The sequence below is a fragment of the Drosophila mauritiana genome, chromosome 3R, assembly GCF_004382145.1.
Source record: "Drosophila mauritiana strain mau12 chromosome 3R, ASM438214v1, whole genome shotgun sequence".
NCBI lineage: Eukaryota > Metazoa > Arthropoda > Insecta > Diptera > Drosophilidae > Drosophila > Drosophila mauritiana.
This window is the reverse complement of record NC_046670.1, coordinates 20006443-20023024: the sequence shown is the minus strand read 5'-3', so window position 1 is coordinate 20023024 and position 16582 is coordinate 20006443. Positions and strand designations below refer to the sequence as shown.

At 47.4% G+C, this 16582-nt stretch overlaps 4 protein-coding genes across 6 annotated transcripts; 3 read left to right on the top strand and 1 right to left on the bottom strand.

The window, feature by feature from the left end:
* The first annotated feature begins 3404 nt into the window (after positions 1-3404).
* LOC117142260 lies at positions 3405-7970 on the top strand. Of its 2 annotated transcripts, XM_033306122.1 has the most exons (8): positions 3405-4027; positions 4808-5152; positions 5229-5418; positions 5911-6151; positions 6250-6430; positions 6487-6700; positions 6759-6956; positions 7024-7970. In XM_033306122.1, the coding sequence occupies exons 1-8, from the start codon at positions 3940-3942 to the stop codon at positions 7946-7948; spliced, it is 2382 nt and encodes a 793-aa protein (XP_033162013.1). In that variant the 5' UTR covers positions 3405-3939; the 3' UTR covers positions 7949-7970. The 2 variants fall into 2 exon arrangements, with proteins under 2 accessions (XP_033162013.1, XP_033162014.1); XM_033306123.1 differs by lacking the exons at positions 4808-5152; positions 5229-5418 and having other exon boundaries at positions 3406-4027.
* On the bottom strand, positions 7971-9225 carry LOC117142266 (ubiquitin-like domain-containing CTD phosphatase 1). Its single transcript, XM_033306132.1, has 2 exons — positions 8901-9225; positions 7971-8846 (listed from the first exon to the last, which is right to left on the bottom strand). The coding sequence occupies exons 1-2, from the start codon at positions 9058-9060 to the stop codon at positions 8044-8046; spliced, it is 963 nt and encodes a 320-aa protein (XP_033162023.1). The 5' UTR covers positions 9061-9225; the 3' UTR covers positions 7971-8043.
* Positions 9226-9418: 193 nt separating this feature from the next.
* Positions 9419-12179, top strand: LOC117142261 (scaffold protein salvador). Its single transcript, XM_033306124.1, has 3 exons — positions 9419-10358; positions 10815-11756; positions 11828-12179. The coding sequence occupies exons 1-3, from the start codon at positions 9547-9549 to the stop codon at positions 11886-11888; spliced, it is 1815 nt and encodes a 604-aa protein (XP_033162015.1). The 5' UTR covers positions 9419-9546; the 3' UTR covers positions 11889-12179.
* A 764-nt stretch (positions 12180-12943) lies between these two features.
* LOC117142264 (cystinosin homolog) lies at positions 12944-16289 on the top strand. Of its 2 annotated transcripts, XM_033306126.1 has the most exons (8): positions 12944-13280; positions 14398-14526; positions 14594-14690; positions 14761-14943; positions 15009-15369; positions 15524-15812; positions 15868-15970; positions 16071-16289. In XM_033306126.1, the coding sequence occupies exons 2-8, from the start codon at positions 14451-14453 to the stop codon at positions 16171-16173; spliced, it is 1212 nt and encodes a 403-aa protein (XP_033162017.1). In that variant the 5' UTR covers positions 12944-13280; positions 14398-14450; the 3' UTR covers positions 16174-16289. The 2 variants fall into 2 exon arrangements, with proteins under 2 accessions (XP_033162017.1, XP_033162018.1); XM_033306127.1 differs by lacking the exon at positions 12944-13280 and having other exon boundaries at positions 13312-14526.
* Positions 16290-16582: the final 293 nt, after the last annotated feature.

Sequence of the window (16582 nt, the reverse complement as noted above, 5' to 3'; positions counted from 1 at the left end):
TTATTATAGTTTTTCTGCATTTCCGTTTCGATTTTGTTACGCCCATAGAATCATGGTCATGATACGTAATGCATTTTGAAAACTTTTACTTGATTCGATAGCACAGGTTTTCGTTTCTACCAACTACGATTCGTTTATGTACGGAATGATGAAATCAATAAATATTATTTAATGCAATTAAATGGCTCACTCTTTTCTTCATCAATCAACAGCAGGTAAAGGATCTACGTTAGCAAACTACTTTTGTGTTAAAATTAAACAAATTGTGGAAACTTGTGACATTTAAGCTCGAAAACAACGCAAAAGCGGCAAGAATGCGAATGACTAACAATAAATTTACGGAGCTAATTTTATGCGCACACAAGCAGCAAAAAAGCCAAACAAAAAGTTGGCTAAAAACGAACAACCAGAAGAACTCAACGAGGGCGACGCGCAACAGGCGCCCAAAACAATTATGGCACAGATTTAAATAAATTTCAGTTTGCTGGGGATGTCGCGATGCCGCTCTTGGCTGGCGGGGGTCTACCTAAATGGAGCACACCAAGTCAACCAGTTCACACGCTAGTTGCAAACGGACCCCTATATCGCCATATAGCCAACCATATAGGCAACCTTATGGCCATATAGCATATAGCGGTGTCAAGGGTGCTGAACGTGGCGGCAAACGGAAGTTCTCGGCGACAATTAGGCAACACACATCACATGTATTATATACATACTATACATACTATATAATGTGTGCCCCGGCAAAGTTGCACTTGCATTCCTAGTCAAGTCGTTTAGTCAGTCACTCAAAGTTCACAACTGCACTGAGAGAAGAGGCTTGAACTTTTGGTAGCCTGAACATTCTATTTGTTTTTCAACTAATAGAATTTCATACCAATTTGCATACTTATACTACCAATATTTATCTCTGTGTAATCAACTTGCTTGTGTTTAGATTTTTCACTAACTGGCTTCGGCTAAATATTTGGCTACATCAACAAACCCGGCTAAGTCTGCGTCGGCTCATTTGCATAATTCTGTGAAGCAGACAATGCGACAAGTTGCACTTGCAACGCCTGGCTGCACGGCTCGAGCAGTCTGAACCAGGCCAAAAGGCTTTCATGTCAGCCAGACGGTTTTGTTGGCGGTTACGGGCTGCATCCCCCCGGAACAGCCCTGACTTTTTGGCATTTTTAATTAGTGCTTTGATATGTACGCTGCTTTCTGCCACTATTTTGTTGCATGCAGTTGGTAACTTTTATTTTTATGCGTCATTCAGGCGTCACTTGGCTCCCTGGTGTCGCACATAGCTAGTTTATAGTTCAAGGTGAACATACGTAAGAGTTTTGTGGCACTGGACTGGAAATAGGCAGCTAGTCCTTTGTGTTCGGCCATAGCGTTAAAAATTTAAGCCATCCCCAGTCGTCCTGCGCCCATGTTGCCGCAACATTCTGGCTTCGTGTCATGCCACCGAATGTTTCACATTATTTAACCCCCTTTATTTTTTTTTGTGCTGCACTGGCCAAAGGTCCAAAGGGGCGCTATGCAGCAAGGGGCGTGGCCTGCAGCTGCTTGCAACGGGCAATTATTGCGCAGTTATTGCATGTCGTGTGCAATGCCTATGAATTATTACGTATACGCAGTGTGTCCACGGCGAAAACGAAAGTTTGGGGGCGGGGCGGTATTCATGATGCAGTTGCCCATAAATTCAACGAAATTGCTACAGTTTTTATTTGTAATGACTGGGCATGGTAAGTTTATATGATTCTTCATAGTGATTAAGTGCTTTTGTTATTATTTTTTTAATTATTCAAGTGAAAATATTAATTTGTATTTCATGGGACAGCATTAAGGTATGTAAATTCAACTAAATTAAACATTTATTTCAAAATGTATATATGAAAATGGTGTCATGGTAAAACTTGTGTTACTTGCAAACTATCTTAAGCCAAATGAGAACTGGGAGTATGATAATATTATGAAGATAGCCCACCACATTCTGAACTATTGCGTAAGTCAAAAACCGCAGGCTATCCCGAAATCGTCATCAAATCCAATGGCGTTCATTAAATTAGGTAATCGCATGTGCCCTTATGTCAACCATATCGCCGCTCAACCAAGTCATTTCGGTCGCTGAGGCAATCGAGATATGGGGCGCCACCGACCTTGGCCAACATGCTCCACGTTGGGCTCCAAGTGGCAACCGCAAAGGTCACGCACAGTTCGCCATTGCGAATCGCATACTGCCAATGGAAACTACATTGCGTATCTGGTGGCCCTTTGATGGCGCTCTAATTAAAGGCTACCTGCCACTAATTAGTGATAGACAATCGTCGGGGGAGTTCGGGCTATAGTTCGGGCTATGGTGGCAGCCACTTAACCCAAGACAACTGGCATTGGATGGCCATTTGAATTCGTATGTCGGAAGCAGTCGATGCAGGGGAAGGGGGGATGGAAACAAATGTTGTCAACGCCAAAACCACTGAACTGTTAAAAGTGCCATTGAATCCAACAACGATGCTGGGCGCAACTGTGCAAACAAACAAACTGTCGGAAAGACAGCAGCACATGGGCATGCATGGCTAGATACTCGGAGTCTGTTCGATGGATCCCACCTGAACCGAACCGAACCGTGCCCCTCCAGATGAGGCGCCCCACCCAAACCGACTCTTGAAAACCCCAAACCCTTTGCACGCGCTAAATAGTTTTGTTTATTGCACATTGAAACCGAGCCAGCGAGCAATTCGGTGGCTGCTCCGCGCGCGACACACTCCAGCGATCTAATCAGCAATCTCGACGACGACCGGGCTGACATGGGGTTTCACATACGCTCGGTTAGACGCGACGTCGACGCTCGATCGAACATTTTCCCAATGCACTGGCAGAAAATGTGGGGATGAGTGGGATTTAGCTTAAAATAATACTACACTCAAAGTGGAAAATATGGGACACAAATGGAGGAGTTGATTTAATCTCTTAGACATTTTATTAATTATTTTGTTTTAACATATGTAGTTAGATATTGATTAAATCAACTTTGGATGTATAAAATCTTAAAAAGTTCATAAAAGCATATAGAAAAGTATATATGAGAATATAAAATGCATATGATAGAATGACTTTTATGTTGAGTGTTTTTAACTTTGTAATGATATATGCTCTAGTCATCATTTCGTTAAACAGCTGTACAAATTTTGCATTATTTGTGGTATGTAATATATTTGGGTCAATATATTTTCCACAGTGTACTGCTGCTGCTGCGTCACTTCACATTCGTATCATTTACATACGCAGCACTGCGGAGTGAGTCGCTGAGTACCCGGCGCTCTGGGGTCTCTGAGATCTCTGGGCTTGGGGATGGATCTCGACTCGATGATCTCTCCGCCTGGGAGACCAGATCATCGTCGGCTATTTGCAAGTCGAGAGTCGCGCGAGTCGGACGTGCAATCGCCGTAGCGGAATCGAGTGTGATAAAAGTGATCAGAACTTTGGCCCAGTGCATTTGGCTAATGGAAGTGGTGGCAAAAGTCAAAGCCACACGATATACTCGCATTTAAAAACAAATAAATAATGCATAAGCAGGCGAGTTTGAAGTAATTAGCACAACGATGCTGCTGGCGGCCAACTGACCCACATCGGGAAATCGCTCTAATTCATATTTGATGTCGAGTGGGCCAGGATAGCAGGATAACAGGATACTGCTGGCTCATTTGCATTTGCGTACATGCAAATAGTTCGATCTGCAGGCGTTTGAGTGGCCGAAAGTGTTGGACTGTGCCAAATACATAACCTGCTAACGGGCAAAAAGCCACTGAATAAATGGCCCTTGTTCCTCGGTTCGTGTAATGCGTCTACGAGTTTGGACCGTGTTCTGGCCGAGAATCAATTAAAATTTATTGCACGAGCATGCCAAACAATTCGCGGTTGCAGCCACAAAAACGCATCTGAAAAACAATGCCACTCCAATCACTTGTGACCGCCCCCCGGCTATGCAAATTAGCCATTGCAGCGATTTTGCTAATTCTCCAGCTAAACGCAAGTGGTGAGTTCTCAGCTGGCTAATGTATACCTATATGAAAAATCGGAAAACCCCTTGGCAAACATAGCTCCGCGCTTCTAGCCGCTTAGCCCATGATGATGCCAATTCCGAGAGCGATTTGAAGATGCACTCGTCATTTGCATTCAATGGCCAAGCGAATAAATGGAGAAGCAAAACCAAAACTGCATAGATCAATTTACAAGTCGTCGAAGGGGGTTACTCGCTGCATGTGCATGTCAGCTGCTATTATAGATTTATTTATTGGCAAACACCCTGAGAACGAGTTTCATTGGGGTTTAAGTGGGAGAATGACCTACACAGGGAAGTGCTCCTAACTAAACAACTAACTTCTGGGAAAGCGGAAGTGGAGAGATTAACTACTATCTTATAGATAATCATTACTTTTCCGATGGTTCCACCATTATGTTATATACCAGAATATCTAAAAAGTATCTAACAGATACCTTGAGACAAATCTGCATATCTCAGAATCATTGCATTTCAGTATTAGTTTGTTTAGTTACTTTAAAGTAATTAGTTAGTAAATGCAATCTCAGACATTCCTAAACCCCCTGCTTAAGTGTTAATCCCGATGATGCTTGATTGATTTTCTCATTGCTCAGCTATGCATAAAAATATCATATTAATTGATGAGCACGAGCTTAGCTACCAGAATTGAAATCAATATGACTGCTCGGCAATTTGAAAAATGCTTTGGTTCCCAGTCATGCGCATCCCGTTGGATTGAAACCCACATTCATGGCATTCCGTTCTGCCCCCCAGTTGCGCTGCTGCTCAAGTGTCCGCTGCACCAGTTGCAGCTGCAGAAGATTGTCGGATTCCGTCCGCCGCTGGAGTATCTGAACGCGGACAATCGAATCTACGGACCGGAAATGGTGGACAACTTCAAGGATCGCAACCGCCAACAGGAACTTCCGGCTAGCCAGGTGTGCTGGCGCATCTGCAACGAGGATCCCGATTGCATCGCCTATGTCCATCTGCTGGACACGGACGAGTGCCATGGCTACTCGTACTTCGAGCGAACCTCGCGCTATCTGGCCATTTCGGGTGAACTGCCTCTGGTGGCCGATGGCGAGGCCGTCTTCTACGAAAAGACCTGCCTCCGAGGTGAGTAATCCCCCAGCAGACAGCCAAACCTCCGGAAGTGGCCGTGATCCGCCTCTAATCCATTCCGACCTTGCAGTTCCCGATGCGTGCCGGGGGCGTCTCTGGGCACTGACCAAAATCCCCGGCAGCACGCTGGTCTTCCACAGCAAGAAGACCATTTCGACGCTGGTCACGCGGCGTGAGTGCGCCGAGCGCTGCTTCTTCGAAACCCAGTTCATATGCCTCTCCGCCTCCTTTGCGCCCTCCTATCGGAACAATCGTGAGCGGTAATTGACTATTTGTTGTTTGTTGTTTGCTGTTTGGTTGTTAGTTAGTGGTTGTCGGTTGTCAGTGGGTGGTTGTTGTTGTAGTTGCTGGTCGCCGGACAAATTAATAGCCTTTGTTGTGCATTTTTAATGCATGGTCGAGACTTTTCGCCGGATTATGACATCATTCCGAGGGTGGTGATGGGATAGGTTAGGACTTTTCAATCATGTGTAGCAAGCTAATAATATGATATGAGTTCTATGATAGCATGATATATCCAGAAGATATATTATCTAAATTGGTAGATTCGAAACTATATTCTTCTCGAAACAAATTGTAACAGAATAAGATAAGTCTTTTTGAAAAGTGAGATCATCAGGAATCATCTAGATTTTCTAAAACTCAGGTATATATCGAATTGTTCTGAAATAACCGAACTGACTTGGTCATAATTGGCATATGATCTTTTAGACGTAAATCATAATAGTTGCTTTATTAATCCTTTTTCGCAGCTTCCGCGGCGAGGCGGGTCCTGGCCAGCGTCCGTCTCCCCGCCTCGGCAGATGCATGCTGAGCGACAGGGACAAGACCGTCCAGCCAGACGCCTTCCGCGCGGCTCCGTACGACGAGGAGTACATGGAGAACCAGTGCCACGAGCGAGCGGTCGAAAGTGACAACTGTTCCTACGAGCTGTACGCCAACAGCAGTTTCATCTATGCGGAGGCCCGGTATTTGGGCCTCTCCCAGAAAGAGGTGTGTCCGCCGCGCTTCGGATGTCGCGCATTATGATTGTAATCGAAATGGATGGGGGGTCGGATGAGTGATTGATGACTTCTACCATCGTATTGCAGTGTCAGGCGTTGTGCTCCCACGAGGCGAAGTTCTACTGCCAGGGTGTTTCCTTCCACTATGTGAACCAGCTCTCGCTGTCCGAGTGTCTCCTCCACTCGGAGGACATTGTATCCCTGGGTCCACGAAGTCTGAAGCTCCGTGAAAACTCGGTGTACATGCGAAGGGTCAAGTGCCTGGATGGTAAGATCTCCTGGGGATGTGGTATGATCAATCTCAATCGATTCCCTATCCCGTAGTCCGGGTGTTTTGTACCCGCGATGAGATGACCATCAAGTACAACCCCAAGGACTGGTTCGCCGGCAAAATCTATGCCAGCATGCACTCCAAGGACTGCCTGGCCAGAGGATCGGGCAATGGGAGTGTCCTGCTGACGCTCCAGATCGGCAGCGAGGTAAAGGAGAACCGCTGTGGCATTCTGCGTGCCTACGAAATGACGCAGGAATACCAAAGGTAAGATGAAGTCCAATGTCCAGTGCATTATTTTAATTATATCCCTTGCATTGTTTAGAACGTTCATATCTGCTCTGGTGGTCATCCAAAACAATCCAAATGTGCAGACCCAGGGTGACCGGCTCATCAAGGTTGGATGTATACAGAGCAATGCCACCACGTCGCTGGGCGTTTCGGTTCGGGACAGCAGTGTGGATAGCTCAGAGCCGGTGCCCAGCGCCATTGCACTGGAGTCCTCATTGGAGTACGCAGAACAGTGAGTTAATTCTTGACTCTAATCTCTTAAAAGCTTAGAATTCAGCTCTATCATTCGATACCTGCAGCATGTTCCCACACGAGGGTGTGGTGCACTACAACAGCAGCACTGGCCCCCATCCGCATCCCAGCATCTCCCTGCAGATTGTGGATCTGTCGCACCAGCACGAGACCAACGACGTTCAGATTGGACAGAACCTGGAACTACAGATTGTGGCGGAGTACAGCCCTCAGCAGTTGGCAGAGCACATGGAGTTGCAGCTGGCTCCACTACCAGACTTTCGTGCTACCTCGCTGGTGGCCAAGACAGCGGACAACGAGAACTTTGTGCTGCTGATCGACGAGCGAGGATGTCCCACGGATGCCAGCGTGTTTCCCGCTTTGGAAAGGGTCCACACAGCCAGCAGGAGCATGCTGCGCGCTCGCTTCCATGCCTTCAAGTTCTCGGGAACGGCCAACGTAAGTTTCGATGTAAAGATTCGCTTCTGCGTGGAGCGCTGCTCGCCCAGCAACTGTGTTAGTGCATCCTGGCAGCGGAGAAGGCGACAGGCTGACCAACCAGATCGTAGGCCGGAAGACCTAAGAGTTCAGAACCCTGTGTACATCTCCACGGTGGTGGATGTGGCTCCGCATCTAGAGAAGAGTAACTATACCAGAGCGCAGGAGGAATTGCCCCTCAACTACAATATCCGGGTGCATGGTCCGGACCAGAGCAACGCCAACAGTTATTTGTACGGCGAGCGGGGAGTGCTGCTCATTGCTGGCATAGACGACCCGCTGCACCTGGATAACGTTTGCATCAACCAGAGCCTGCTGATTGCACTGTTCATCTTCTGGCTGATCTGTCAAGTCGCCCTGCTCTTCGGCTGTGGAATGGTGCTGCAGCGCTACCGCCGGCTGGCCAAGCTCGAGGATGAGCGACGCAGGCTGCACGAGGAGTACCTGGAGGCGAGGAGAGTCCACTGGGCGGACCAAGGCGGATACACACTCTAATTGACGGCTGGAACGCAATGCGTATAAAATGCATCTTAGTTTAATAAACATAAATCTAACATAAATCTAACAAACGTTTGCAATCGAGGATGAGTTCAGGAGTTCTTCTTGGGATGGTAGTGCTCCCACTTGCGATGGTTCAGTGAATTGAAATCCGGGCAGTGGTGAGCTATTTTGCGCAAGTAGTCGGATAGCTTGAGGAGCTCAGTGTCCGTGCCCCGGTTGAGATGGGCCTGGCGGAATGGGCGGATCTTTAGGCCGGACTTGGGGTTCATAAGGAAGTTGCGACGGATGTCATCAAACATGATAGTGTTGCTCGAGTTGTATTGCTTGTACAGGGCCCAGATTACACCAAGCGGCTTCACGTCAACCACACCGCGCTCCGGCACATGAACTGATATCATGGCGGTGGAGTCCAGATAGAACATCACCTTGTAGTTATCGTTACTGGCCACGCCCAGCAGGCGCATCTTCTCCTCGATCCAGCGCATGCTGGTGGCGGACCAGATGACAATGTCGTAGTCCTCGTAGGCGGAGGCCAGAAATTCGTGCAGATACGGACGCATTAGCTCCGTGCCCGTTTCAGCAGGCGAGCGGTGATCAAATAGGGTATAGTCTATGTCCAGGACAAGCAGCTTTTTGCCCTCACGCGGCGGCGCTAACTCCTTGATCTTGTAGTCTCGCACACGACGCTGCACCTTGGCCAAATAGACGGCGGAGTGCTCCACGGACTCCTCGCGCTCATCGGCGTCATCGAAGTCGTCGACCACTTCGCCAATATTATCGGGCAGGCTGCACGCATCCTCGATGTCCGCCTCAGTGGAGCCCACCATCATAAGCTTGAAGTTGGGCTTCAGCTCCAAAACGCTGATCTTCACATTGTCGGCTGCTGTCTTTCCTGCAAGTCATTGGATCTTAAAACTGAAATATCCCGAACCTAGGAGTCACGCACCTTTGTACTTCAGGTTGAGCAGCTTCTGACGTTCCGGACGCACCTGTGTCTTGCGGAATATCTCGTGACGCAGCACTTCCACGGTGTCCTGGTCGGTGAGGTCCACCGGGTACTCCTTACCACTCCATTTTACAATCACTACCACTTCCTTGACCTCCATCTTAGTGCCCAAATTGGTGTCTGTTTCGCTATTAATTTAACACACCATATATGGTAATGTATGCTTATTGGATAGAATCCAGCAATTGGTTTGCAATAGTGTAAACTAAAGCTATTAACTAATTTTTTAGAAGACCATATAAACAGTCGAGTTGTCAGAAATCGATAGATACTATCGATTGCAACGACCGGCGTTATCGATTGCATTCGGCTTACAACAAAAATAATATTTTTTGATTACATTTTTCAGAGTATTATTTAAAAATATTTTAAATTTTGAAATTAAAATTATATATTCAGCTGACAAAAAAATATATGCAGACATGAGGAATGTCCCCAATTTGCCAATAAGCGATTTTTCCGCCACTCCATTGGCCACACTGGCCACCAGCTGAAAACAAAAAAACCGATCGTACAGCATAAATTTAGCTCTAAAATGGACTAAACAAAGACAGCGATCCGGAATCCGAGCGGAAACAGAGTCTGCATGAACTATCTAACGATCCTGCTGTGCAACCGAAAACCGACGATGCTCTCGCGCCGGAACAAGGAGAAGTCCCAGCATAAGGAGGGCGTGGTGGGGAAGTACATGAAGAAGGACACCCCACCGGAGATTTCGGCGATCAATGTGTGGACGAGCGACCAGCGGGCCAAGAAGAAGTCGCTGCAGCGCTGTGCGAGCACCTCGCCCAGCTGCGAGTTCCATCCGCGCAGCTCGAGCACCAGTCGAAACACCTACTCCTGCACGGACTCGCAGCCGGACTACTACCATGCTCGACGGGCCCAGAGCCAGATGCCCCTGCAACAGCACTCCCACTCGCATCCCCACTCCCTGCCCCATCCCGCCCATCCGCATGTGCGTAGTCATCCTCCCCTGCCGCCCCACCAGTTCCGCGCCAGCAGCAATCAGTTGAGTCAGAGCAGCAGCAACTACGTGAATATCGAGCAGATCGAGCGGATGCGCCGGCAGCAGTCGTCGCCCCTGCTGCAGACCACATCATCGCCGGCGCCGGGAGCCGGAGGATTCCAGCGCAGCTACTCCACCACCCAGCGGCAGCATCATCCCCATCTCGGTGCTGACAGCTACGATGCAGATCAGGGCCTGCTCAGCGCCTCCTACGCCAACATGATGCAGCTGCCCCAGCGGCCACACTCGCCCGCTCACTACGCCGTACCGCCGCAGCAGCAGCAGCATCCACAGATCCACCAACAGCACGCCTCGACGCCGTTTGGCTCCACGCTGCGGTTCGATCGGTCTGCCATGTCCATCAGGGAGAGACAGCCCAGGTACCAGCCCAGGTAAACTGCCTTTTGAAGTACTACATTTGAATAGATAGCGCGCGAATTTTAAAGTGACTATAATAAAGCAGCTCTTGATTCGCAGAAAGCGTTATAGTTATAAGATTAATCCGTAAAAACTACATGTTGTATAGTCCATGTATTGCCAAAAAGTGCTGACTTTTCTAGCTAAAAGATTGCTCATTCAATTCATTGGTATTATTATCACTTTTAAACAATGACAATGCGCAAAATGTTTTATTTTCGGAACATTTATTGTTCCAAGATTTTTTATTTGATAACAGATTGCTTTATTTATTTACAATAAGAAAAGTTGATGTACAAAACTAGTTTCTACTCGACTTACAGAATTTAAAAAGAAACAATATATGTTGTTCTATACGAGGAATATAATGGATAGTTTTACATATATGACATATACCTTTTTTAAACACCTTTTCTCTTCTGTTTCCACAGCTCTCCGATGCAGCAGCAACAACAACAGCAGCAGCAGCTGCAGCACACGCAACTGGCCGCTCACCTGGGCGGCAGCTACTCCAGCGATTCGTACCCGATCTACGAGAATCCGTATCGCGTCAACTCGATGCGCGCCACGCAGTCGCAGCGATCGGAGTCGCCCATCTACAGCAACACGACGGCCTCGTCGGCCACGCTGGCCGTGGTTCCGCAGCATCACCATCAGGGTCACCTGGCGGTGCCATCTGGAAGCGGCGGAGGATCTCTGAGCGGCAGCGGTCGTGGCGGCAGTTCTGGCAGTGTTCGCGGCGCCTCTACCTCAGTGCAATCTCTGTACGCCCCACCGCGAACTCCGCCCAGTGCGGTTGGCGGAGCGGGAGGCAGTGCCAATGGGTCGCTGCAGAAGGTACCATCACAGCAGTCGCTCACGGAGCCCGAGGAGCTGCCTCTGCCGCCTGGCTGGGCTACTCAGTACACGCTCCACGGTCGGAAATACTACATCGATCACAATGCGCATACCACGCACTGGAATCATCCGTTGGAGCGCGAAGGTCTGCCGGTGGGCTGGCGGCGGGTGGTGTCCAAGATGCACGGCACCTACTATGAGAACCAGTACACCGGGCAGTGCCAACGTCAGCATCCATGCTTGACCTCCTACTACGTCTACACGACGTCTGCGGAGCCACCGAAAGCGATTAGGCCAGAGGCGTCGCTCTATGCTCCACCCACGCACACTCACAATGCACTGGTGCCGGCCAATCCCTATCTGCTCGAGGAGATCCCCAAGTGGCTGGCCGTCTACTCGGAGGCGGACTCGTCCAAGGATCACCTGCTGCAGTTCAACATGTTCAGCCTGCCGGAGCTGGAGGGCTACGACAGCATGCTGGTGCGGCTCTTCAAGCAGGAACTGGGCACCATCGTGGGCTTCTACGAGCGCTACCGGTAAGTGAGCGGCCACATGACGCTGCATTCTCCGCTCCGAAAAGCCACTACTCTCTTGTTACACCTTTCAGTCGCGCTTTGATACTCGAGAAGAATCGACGCGCCGGGCAGAACCAGAACCAAAACCAGTGACCAGGTGACCAGGTGACGACTGATTCAGACCACATACTCGCCAGCAGCTATATGCACATCATAGTGTCCTGTAATCGACCTTTAACTTATTTTAACCATCGACTCATCGCGAAATCAGTGCCTTAGACGCAACCAGACGAGATGGGAGCCAAGCAGATCCATGACAGTTCAAGTGCCTTGATGAAACGTAGAATTGTGCTACGTTCTATATACCCTTAATGTGATTTGAGCTTGGCGTTTGTTTGTAATGTTGTGAGCAAAGCAAATTAAACTGGTTTACTGATCATCTTACCTGCCCAGCGCAATTGTAATCGATGTGCAACCTGAACCCGCACAGGTATTTCACCTGGAGTCCGATTCGTCGCCGGATGTTTTGGAAATTCAGCCCCGCGAAGTGCAAATAAAGAGCAGCAGTTGGTGGCCAAGTCTTGCTCGACTTGGCTTGGCACATATTTCCGAGTTCCATGCCAAGTTTTCGATTCGCTTGCAAAATTATGCATTGGGCACAAGTGGATCGTGGCCGATTCTACATTGGCAAAAAACAGCGCTCCAATAGAAAGTGAATCTTGTGTTTGTTTTCGTTTTGCTTATTTTTAGTCGCTCATGGAACGCTCGTCTACCATTTAGTTGAAACTGATAATTCAGAGTCGTCGCCTCTTATCGAATGCTTATAAAACTTTACAGTCGCCGTTTCTGCAGGTCCCTCAAAACAGTTTCAACTGCTGATAAGAAGTTTTCGAGGGAATTCCGCATTGATAAAGCCAGAAGTTGCGCTTTGAATATGTTTTAAAACTGAATGTATAGATTGAGAGATTCAGATTGTAGCTACATTTGTCATATATTTTGCTTAATTGATAAGTAAACAGAAAATATGATTACTTAGTACCCCTAAACTGTGAGATTCAAGTTCGCTTGTACCACAGATACATTTCAATTCATCCCGCAGATACATTTCCATTCATTGCTTATCCCACAGATACATTTCCATTCATTGCTTATCCCACAGATACATTTTATCTTTTTTTTTAATTTTAATTTGAAAATAATGTTTTTTTTGACAACTTCTCGTCTTGTCAAAATATTTGGCTGTTCCCGACTGAAGTGCCCACCTTTTTGGCCGCCGGGTTCTCAAGTGCAAAAATAATGTATAATAAAAAGCCAAGATACGTCGGCGGTCCGCTCTCGCTCCACTTGTTGTTGTTGCTGCCGCTGGGGCGTCGCTGCCGCTGCCGAAGTCGACGTCGACTCCACCGCTCCAATATTTAAACGGATTTCAATGGATCGCGCACTCAGTCGCTGGAGAGTCGCCATCGCAGCCATCATCATAGCATTCCATTCCATCGGCAGTCGCTCAATCGTCAGTTGGACACATTGTTTAACTTCAATTTGAACGTGAGTGATGGAGTGATGTGTTGGATGGCGATCATGCATATAGCTGGGCAAACAACTGTTCTAATCCGCATTATCTTAATCCAAATCTGGCGGTTTATACAGATGTTTTGCGCTAACGGTTAGCGGCCAAAAACCTCCGCTTGTCCACATGCCAGTGAAAGTTCTAATCCGGCTCAAACAGACTGTTGTGCGTCTCGTATCTCGTATCTCGTGCGTGGAATCATGAATGAATGAGTGTTGCTTTCAACAATGGACCCTTTACCAATCGCCTTATCAGCAGAATTGAACTGAAAGTGTTAGCTGAAAATAGCTCTTCAACTTTAAACAACCACAATTAGTGAATAACTTATGGTGCATAGTAGTGAAACATGAAGATTCCTTTGTATCTTTTCATCTTAAAAGATATGCTGTTTGAACTTTAAATTACCCTTGTAATTTAGCACACTTATTAGATCTGTTTTATGTAGCACCAAGTTCGGATCGTGACTTGCGATTAGTGCTGCAATCGCAGTGCATTGCCCAATCTATTGATTATCTGCAACTTGTGGCAGACTGCCGCAATAATTCGATTGACACTATCAGCCAGCTCCATTGATTGAGATAAGCCCGTTCTCACGCGGTGTTTTACACTTCTTTACAAACGCCAAGTCACGGCCCTCGTCATATAAAAACCATAGTATAAATAGTCGGGAATCTTTTGGGTTTTACGATCGACCGTGTATTTCCTGCTCCGTCCAATGGGCCATATAGGCACATATAAAGTGGGTGCTCCATCGCTTGCCGTGCGAAAGTGTGCTCCAATTGCAAAGTTGTAACATTGAGCGACATTTGATGAAGGTTGCCGACTTTTATCTCGAATTCCAGATGGAGCGAGCGTGCGTAGATTGCACTGAAAGCTTTTTAGAACAACTAGGTATCAAATAGGTATTATATCATTTTATCATATAATATTCCCCATTGATTGAGTGTCTGCAAGGGTCATTAAATTAAGCATAAAAAAAATAAAGGTGTCAGGAACTGCATTCCATACTCCTACGAGTAGATATCAATTTCACCCGATCGTGGTCAATTGGTCAATTGAAGTAATTCACGATTGAATCAATACAATACCATATAGGGCTTCATTGCGGAAGATGCCAGCAGGAGTGGATGCTCATGCATGAATAAGAAATGAAGTTGAACGAAACCAGAATGGATCTCAGCACACACCGCCTGACCACTTGGCTGCTCCTCCTCCTGGCCACAGGTGAGATCTGAGATTTAGCGATCCAGATATTGCGGTCTGATAATGAGGGAATTTCTCCTGCCCACAGTTGCCCTGGGAAATGCCCAAACCAGTCTGCTCACCGTCGATTCCCATGACATCACCGTTCTGCTGAACGGCAACGAGACTTTTCTGGTCTTCGCCAAGTGAGTTGCAATTGCAGGGAAATCCAAATCCAAGCCATATGGCGTCATGAACCTATTGTGCCCATTACAGCGGATTACTAGCCAGCGATGTGCAAGTTACGCTGGGAACGGATTCAGAGGATCACTTGCTCCTCGATCCCGCGTCCTTCGTTTATCCAGCGGGCAGTACTCGGAATCAGTCGGTGGTGATAACTGGCCTCAAAGCCGGCAACGTCAAAGTGGTCGCCGATAGCGATGATGCGAACAAAGAGATGTGAGTAACTTCATGGGAATCCCGACTGTTCCCGGACCTAATGGAAAAACCCACTTATTTCGCAGTGTGAAGGATGTGTTCGTTCGCGTGACTGTGGCCAAATCGAGAGCTTTGATCTACACCTCCATCGTCTTTGGCTGGGTTTACTTTGTGGCCTGGTCGGTATCCTTCTATCCGCAGATCTGGAGCAACTATCGCCGCAAGTCCGTCGAGGGTCTGAACTTCGACTTCCTGGCCCTCAACATCGTGGGCTTCACCCTGTACAGCATGTTCAACTGCGGCCTCTACTTTATCGAGGAGCTGCAGGAGGAGTACGAGGTGCGATATCCGCTGGGAGTGAATCCTGTGATGCTCAACGACGTGGTCTTCTCATTGCACGCCATGTTCGCCACCTGCATTACGATCCTGCAGTGCTTCTTCTATCAGGTAATAATAGCCTTATCGCCGATGTGACAATTGCCATCAATCAAAATGCCAATTCATTTGAATCACAGTGGATAGTTACGATATGAAGTGTAGATAACATCTAGCACATGGTTTTTGACTTAGAAAACTTCCATACTTTGTTCAATTTATCCAGAGAGCACAGCAAAGGGTGTCGTTCATTGCCTACGGAATCCTGGCCATCTTCGCCGTGGTGGTCGTCGTGTCCGCCGGTTTGGCCGGTGGATCCGTCATTCATTGGCTGGACTTTCTGTACTACTGCAGCTACGTCAAGCTGACCATCACCATCATCAAGTACGTGCCGCAGGCTCTGATGAACTATCGCCGGAAGAGCACCTCCGGCTGGAGCATCGGCAACATTCTGCTGGATTTCACGGGAGGAACGCTGAGCATGCTGCAGATGATTCTAAATGCCCATAATTACGGTAGGACATAGTCCATAGTGCTTGAGTTTCGAATGAAAATGAGTCTGGTTTGCAGATGACTGGGTGTCCATTTTCGGGGATCCCACCAAATTCGGACTGGGTCTGTTTTCCGTGCTCTTCGATGTGTTCTTCATGCTGCAGCACTACGTGTTTTACAGGTAATAACAGAAACATTGTATGAATATAATACTTAAACTAAGATTATGGCATCTCCACTGTACACTTATCATTGCTGTGCTGTTTTCCATTTCTCCCCAGGCATTCGAGGGAATCCTCGAGCTCTGACCTCACCACCGTGACGGAGGTTCAAAATCGATCAAATGAGTCGCCGCCGAGCGAAGTGACGACTGAGAAATATTAGAGTTGCATTATCATATGTCTGCTGTAGAGAAAGACTTTTGTGCCAGTAGCGCTTTATGTACATTTTTAGAATTGTAAATATATCCGTATGCCGTAGCTGCCTAAGCTTTTGTATAATTCAAGTGTTTTAATTGAAATAGTTTGGCTAAAATTTGGAATTTGACCACTAAATAAAACTTAATTTATTGTAGGAGCCGCAAATCGTACGGTACATTGCTAGACCAATCAAAGGACTGTGCAGTGAAACCAATTTTCTGCATACGGCGTGTAATTTGCAAACTAATAAATAGATTGAAGTATTGAAAAACTTTTGAAACAGAAATTCAAACTTGCCGCACTATGGGCATCACTGTTCGTGCGCAGCCAAAGTCTTAATCGATAGCTTATCGATAGCTTATCGATAGCCATGT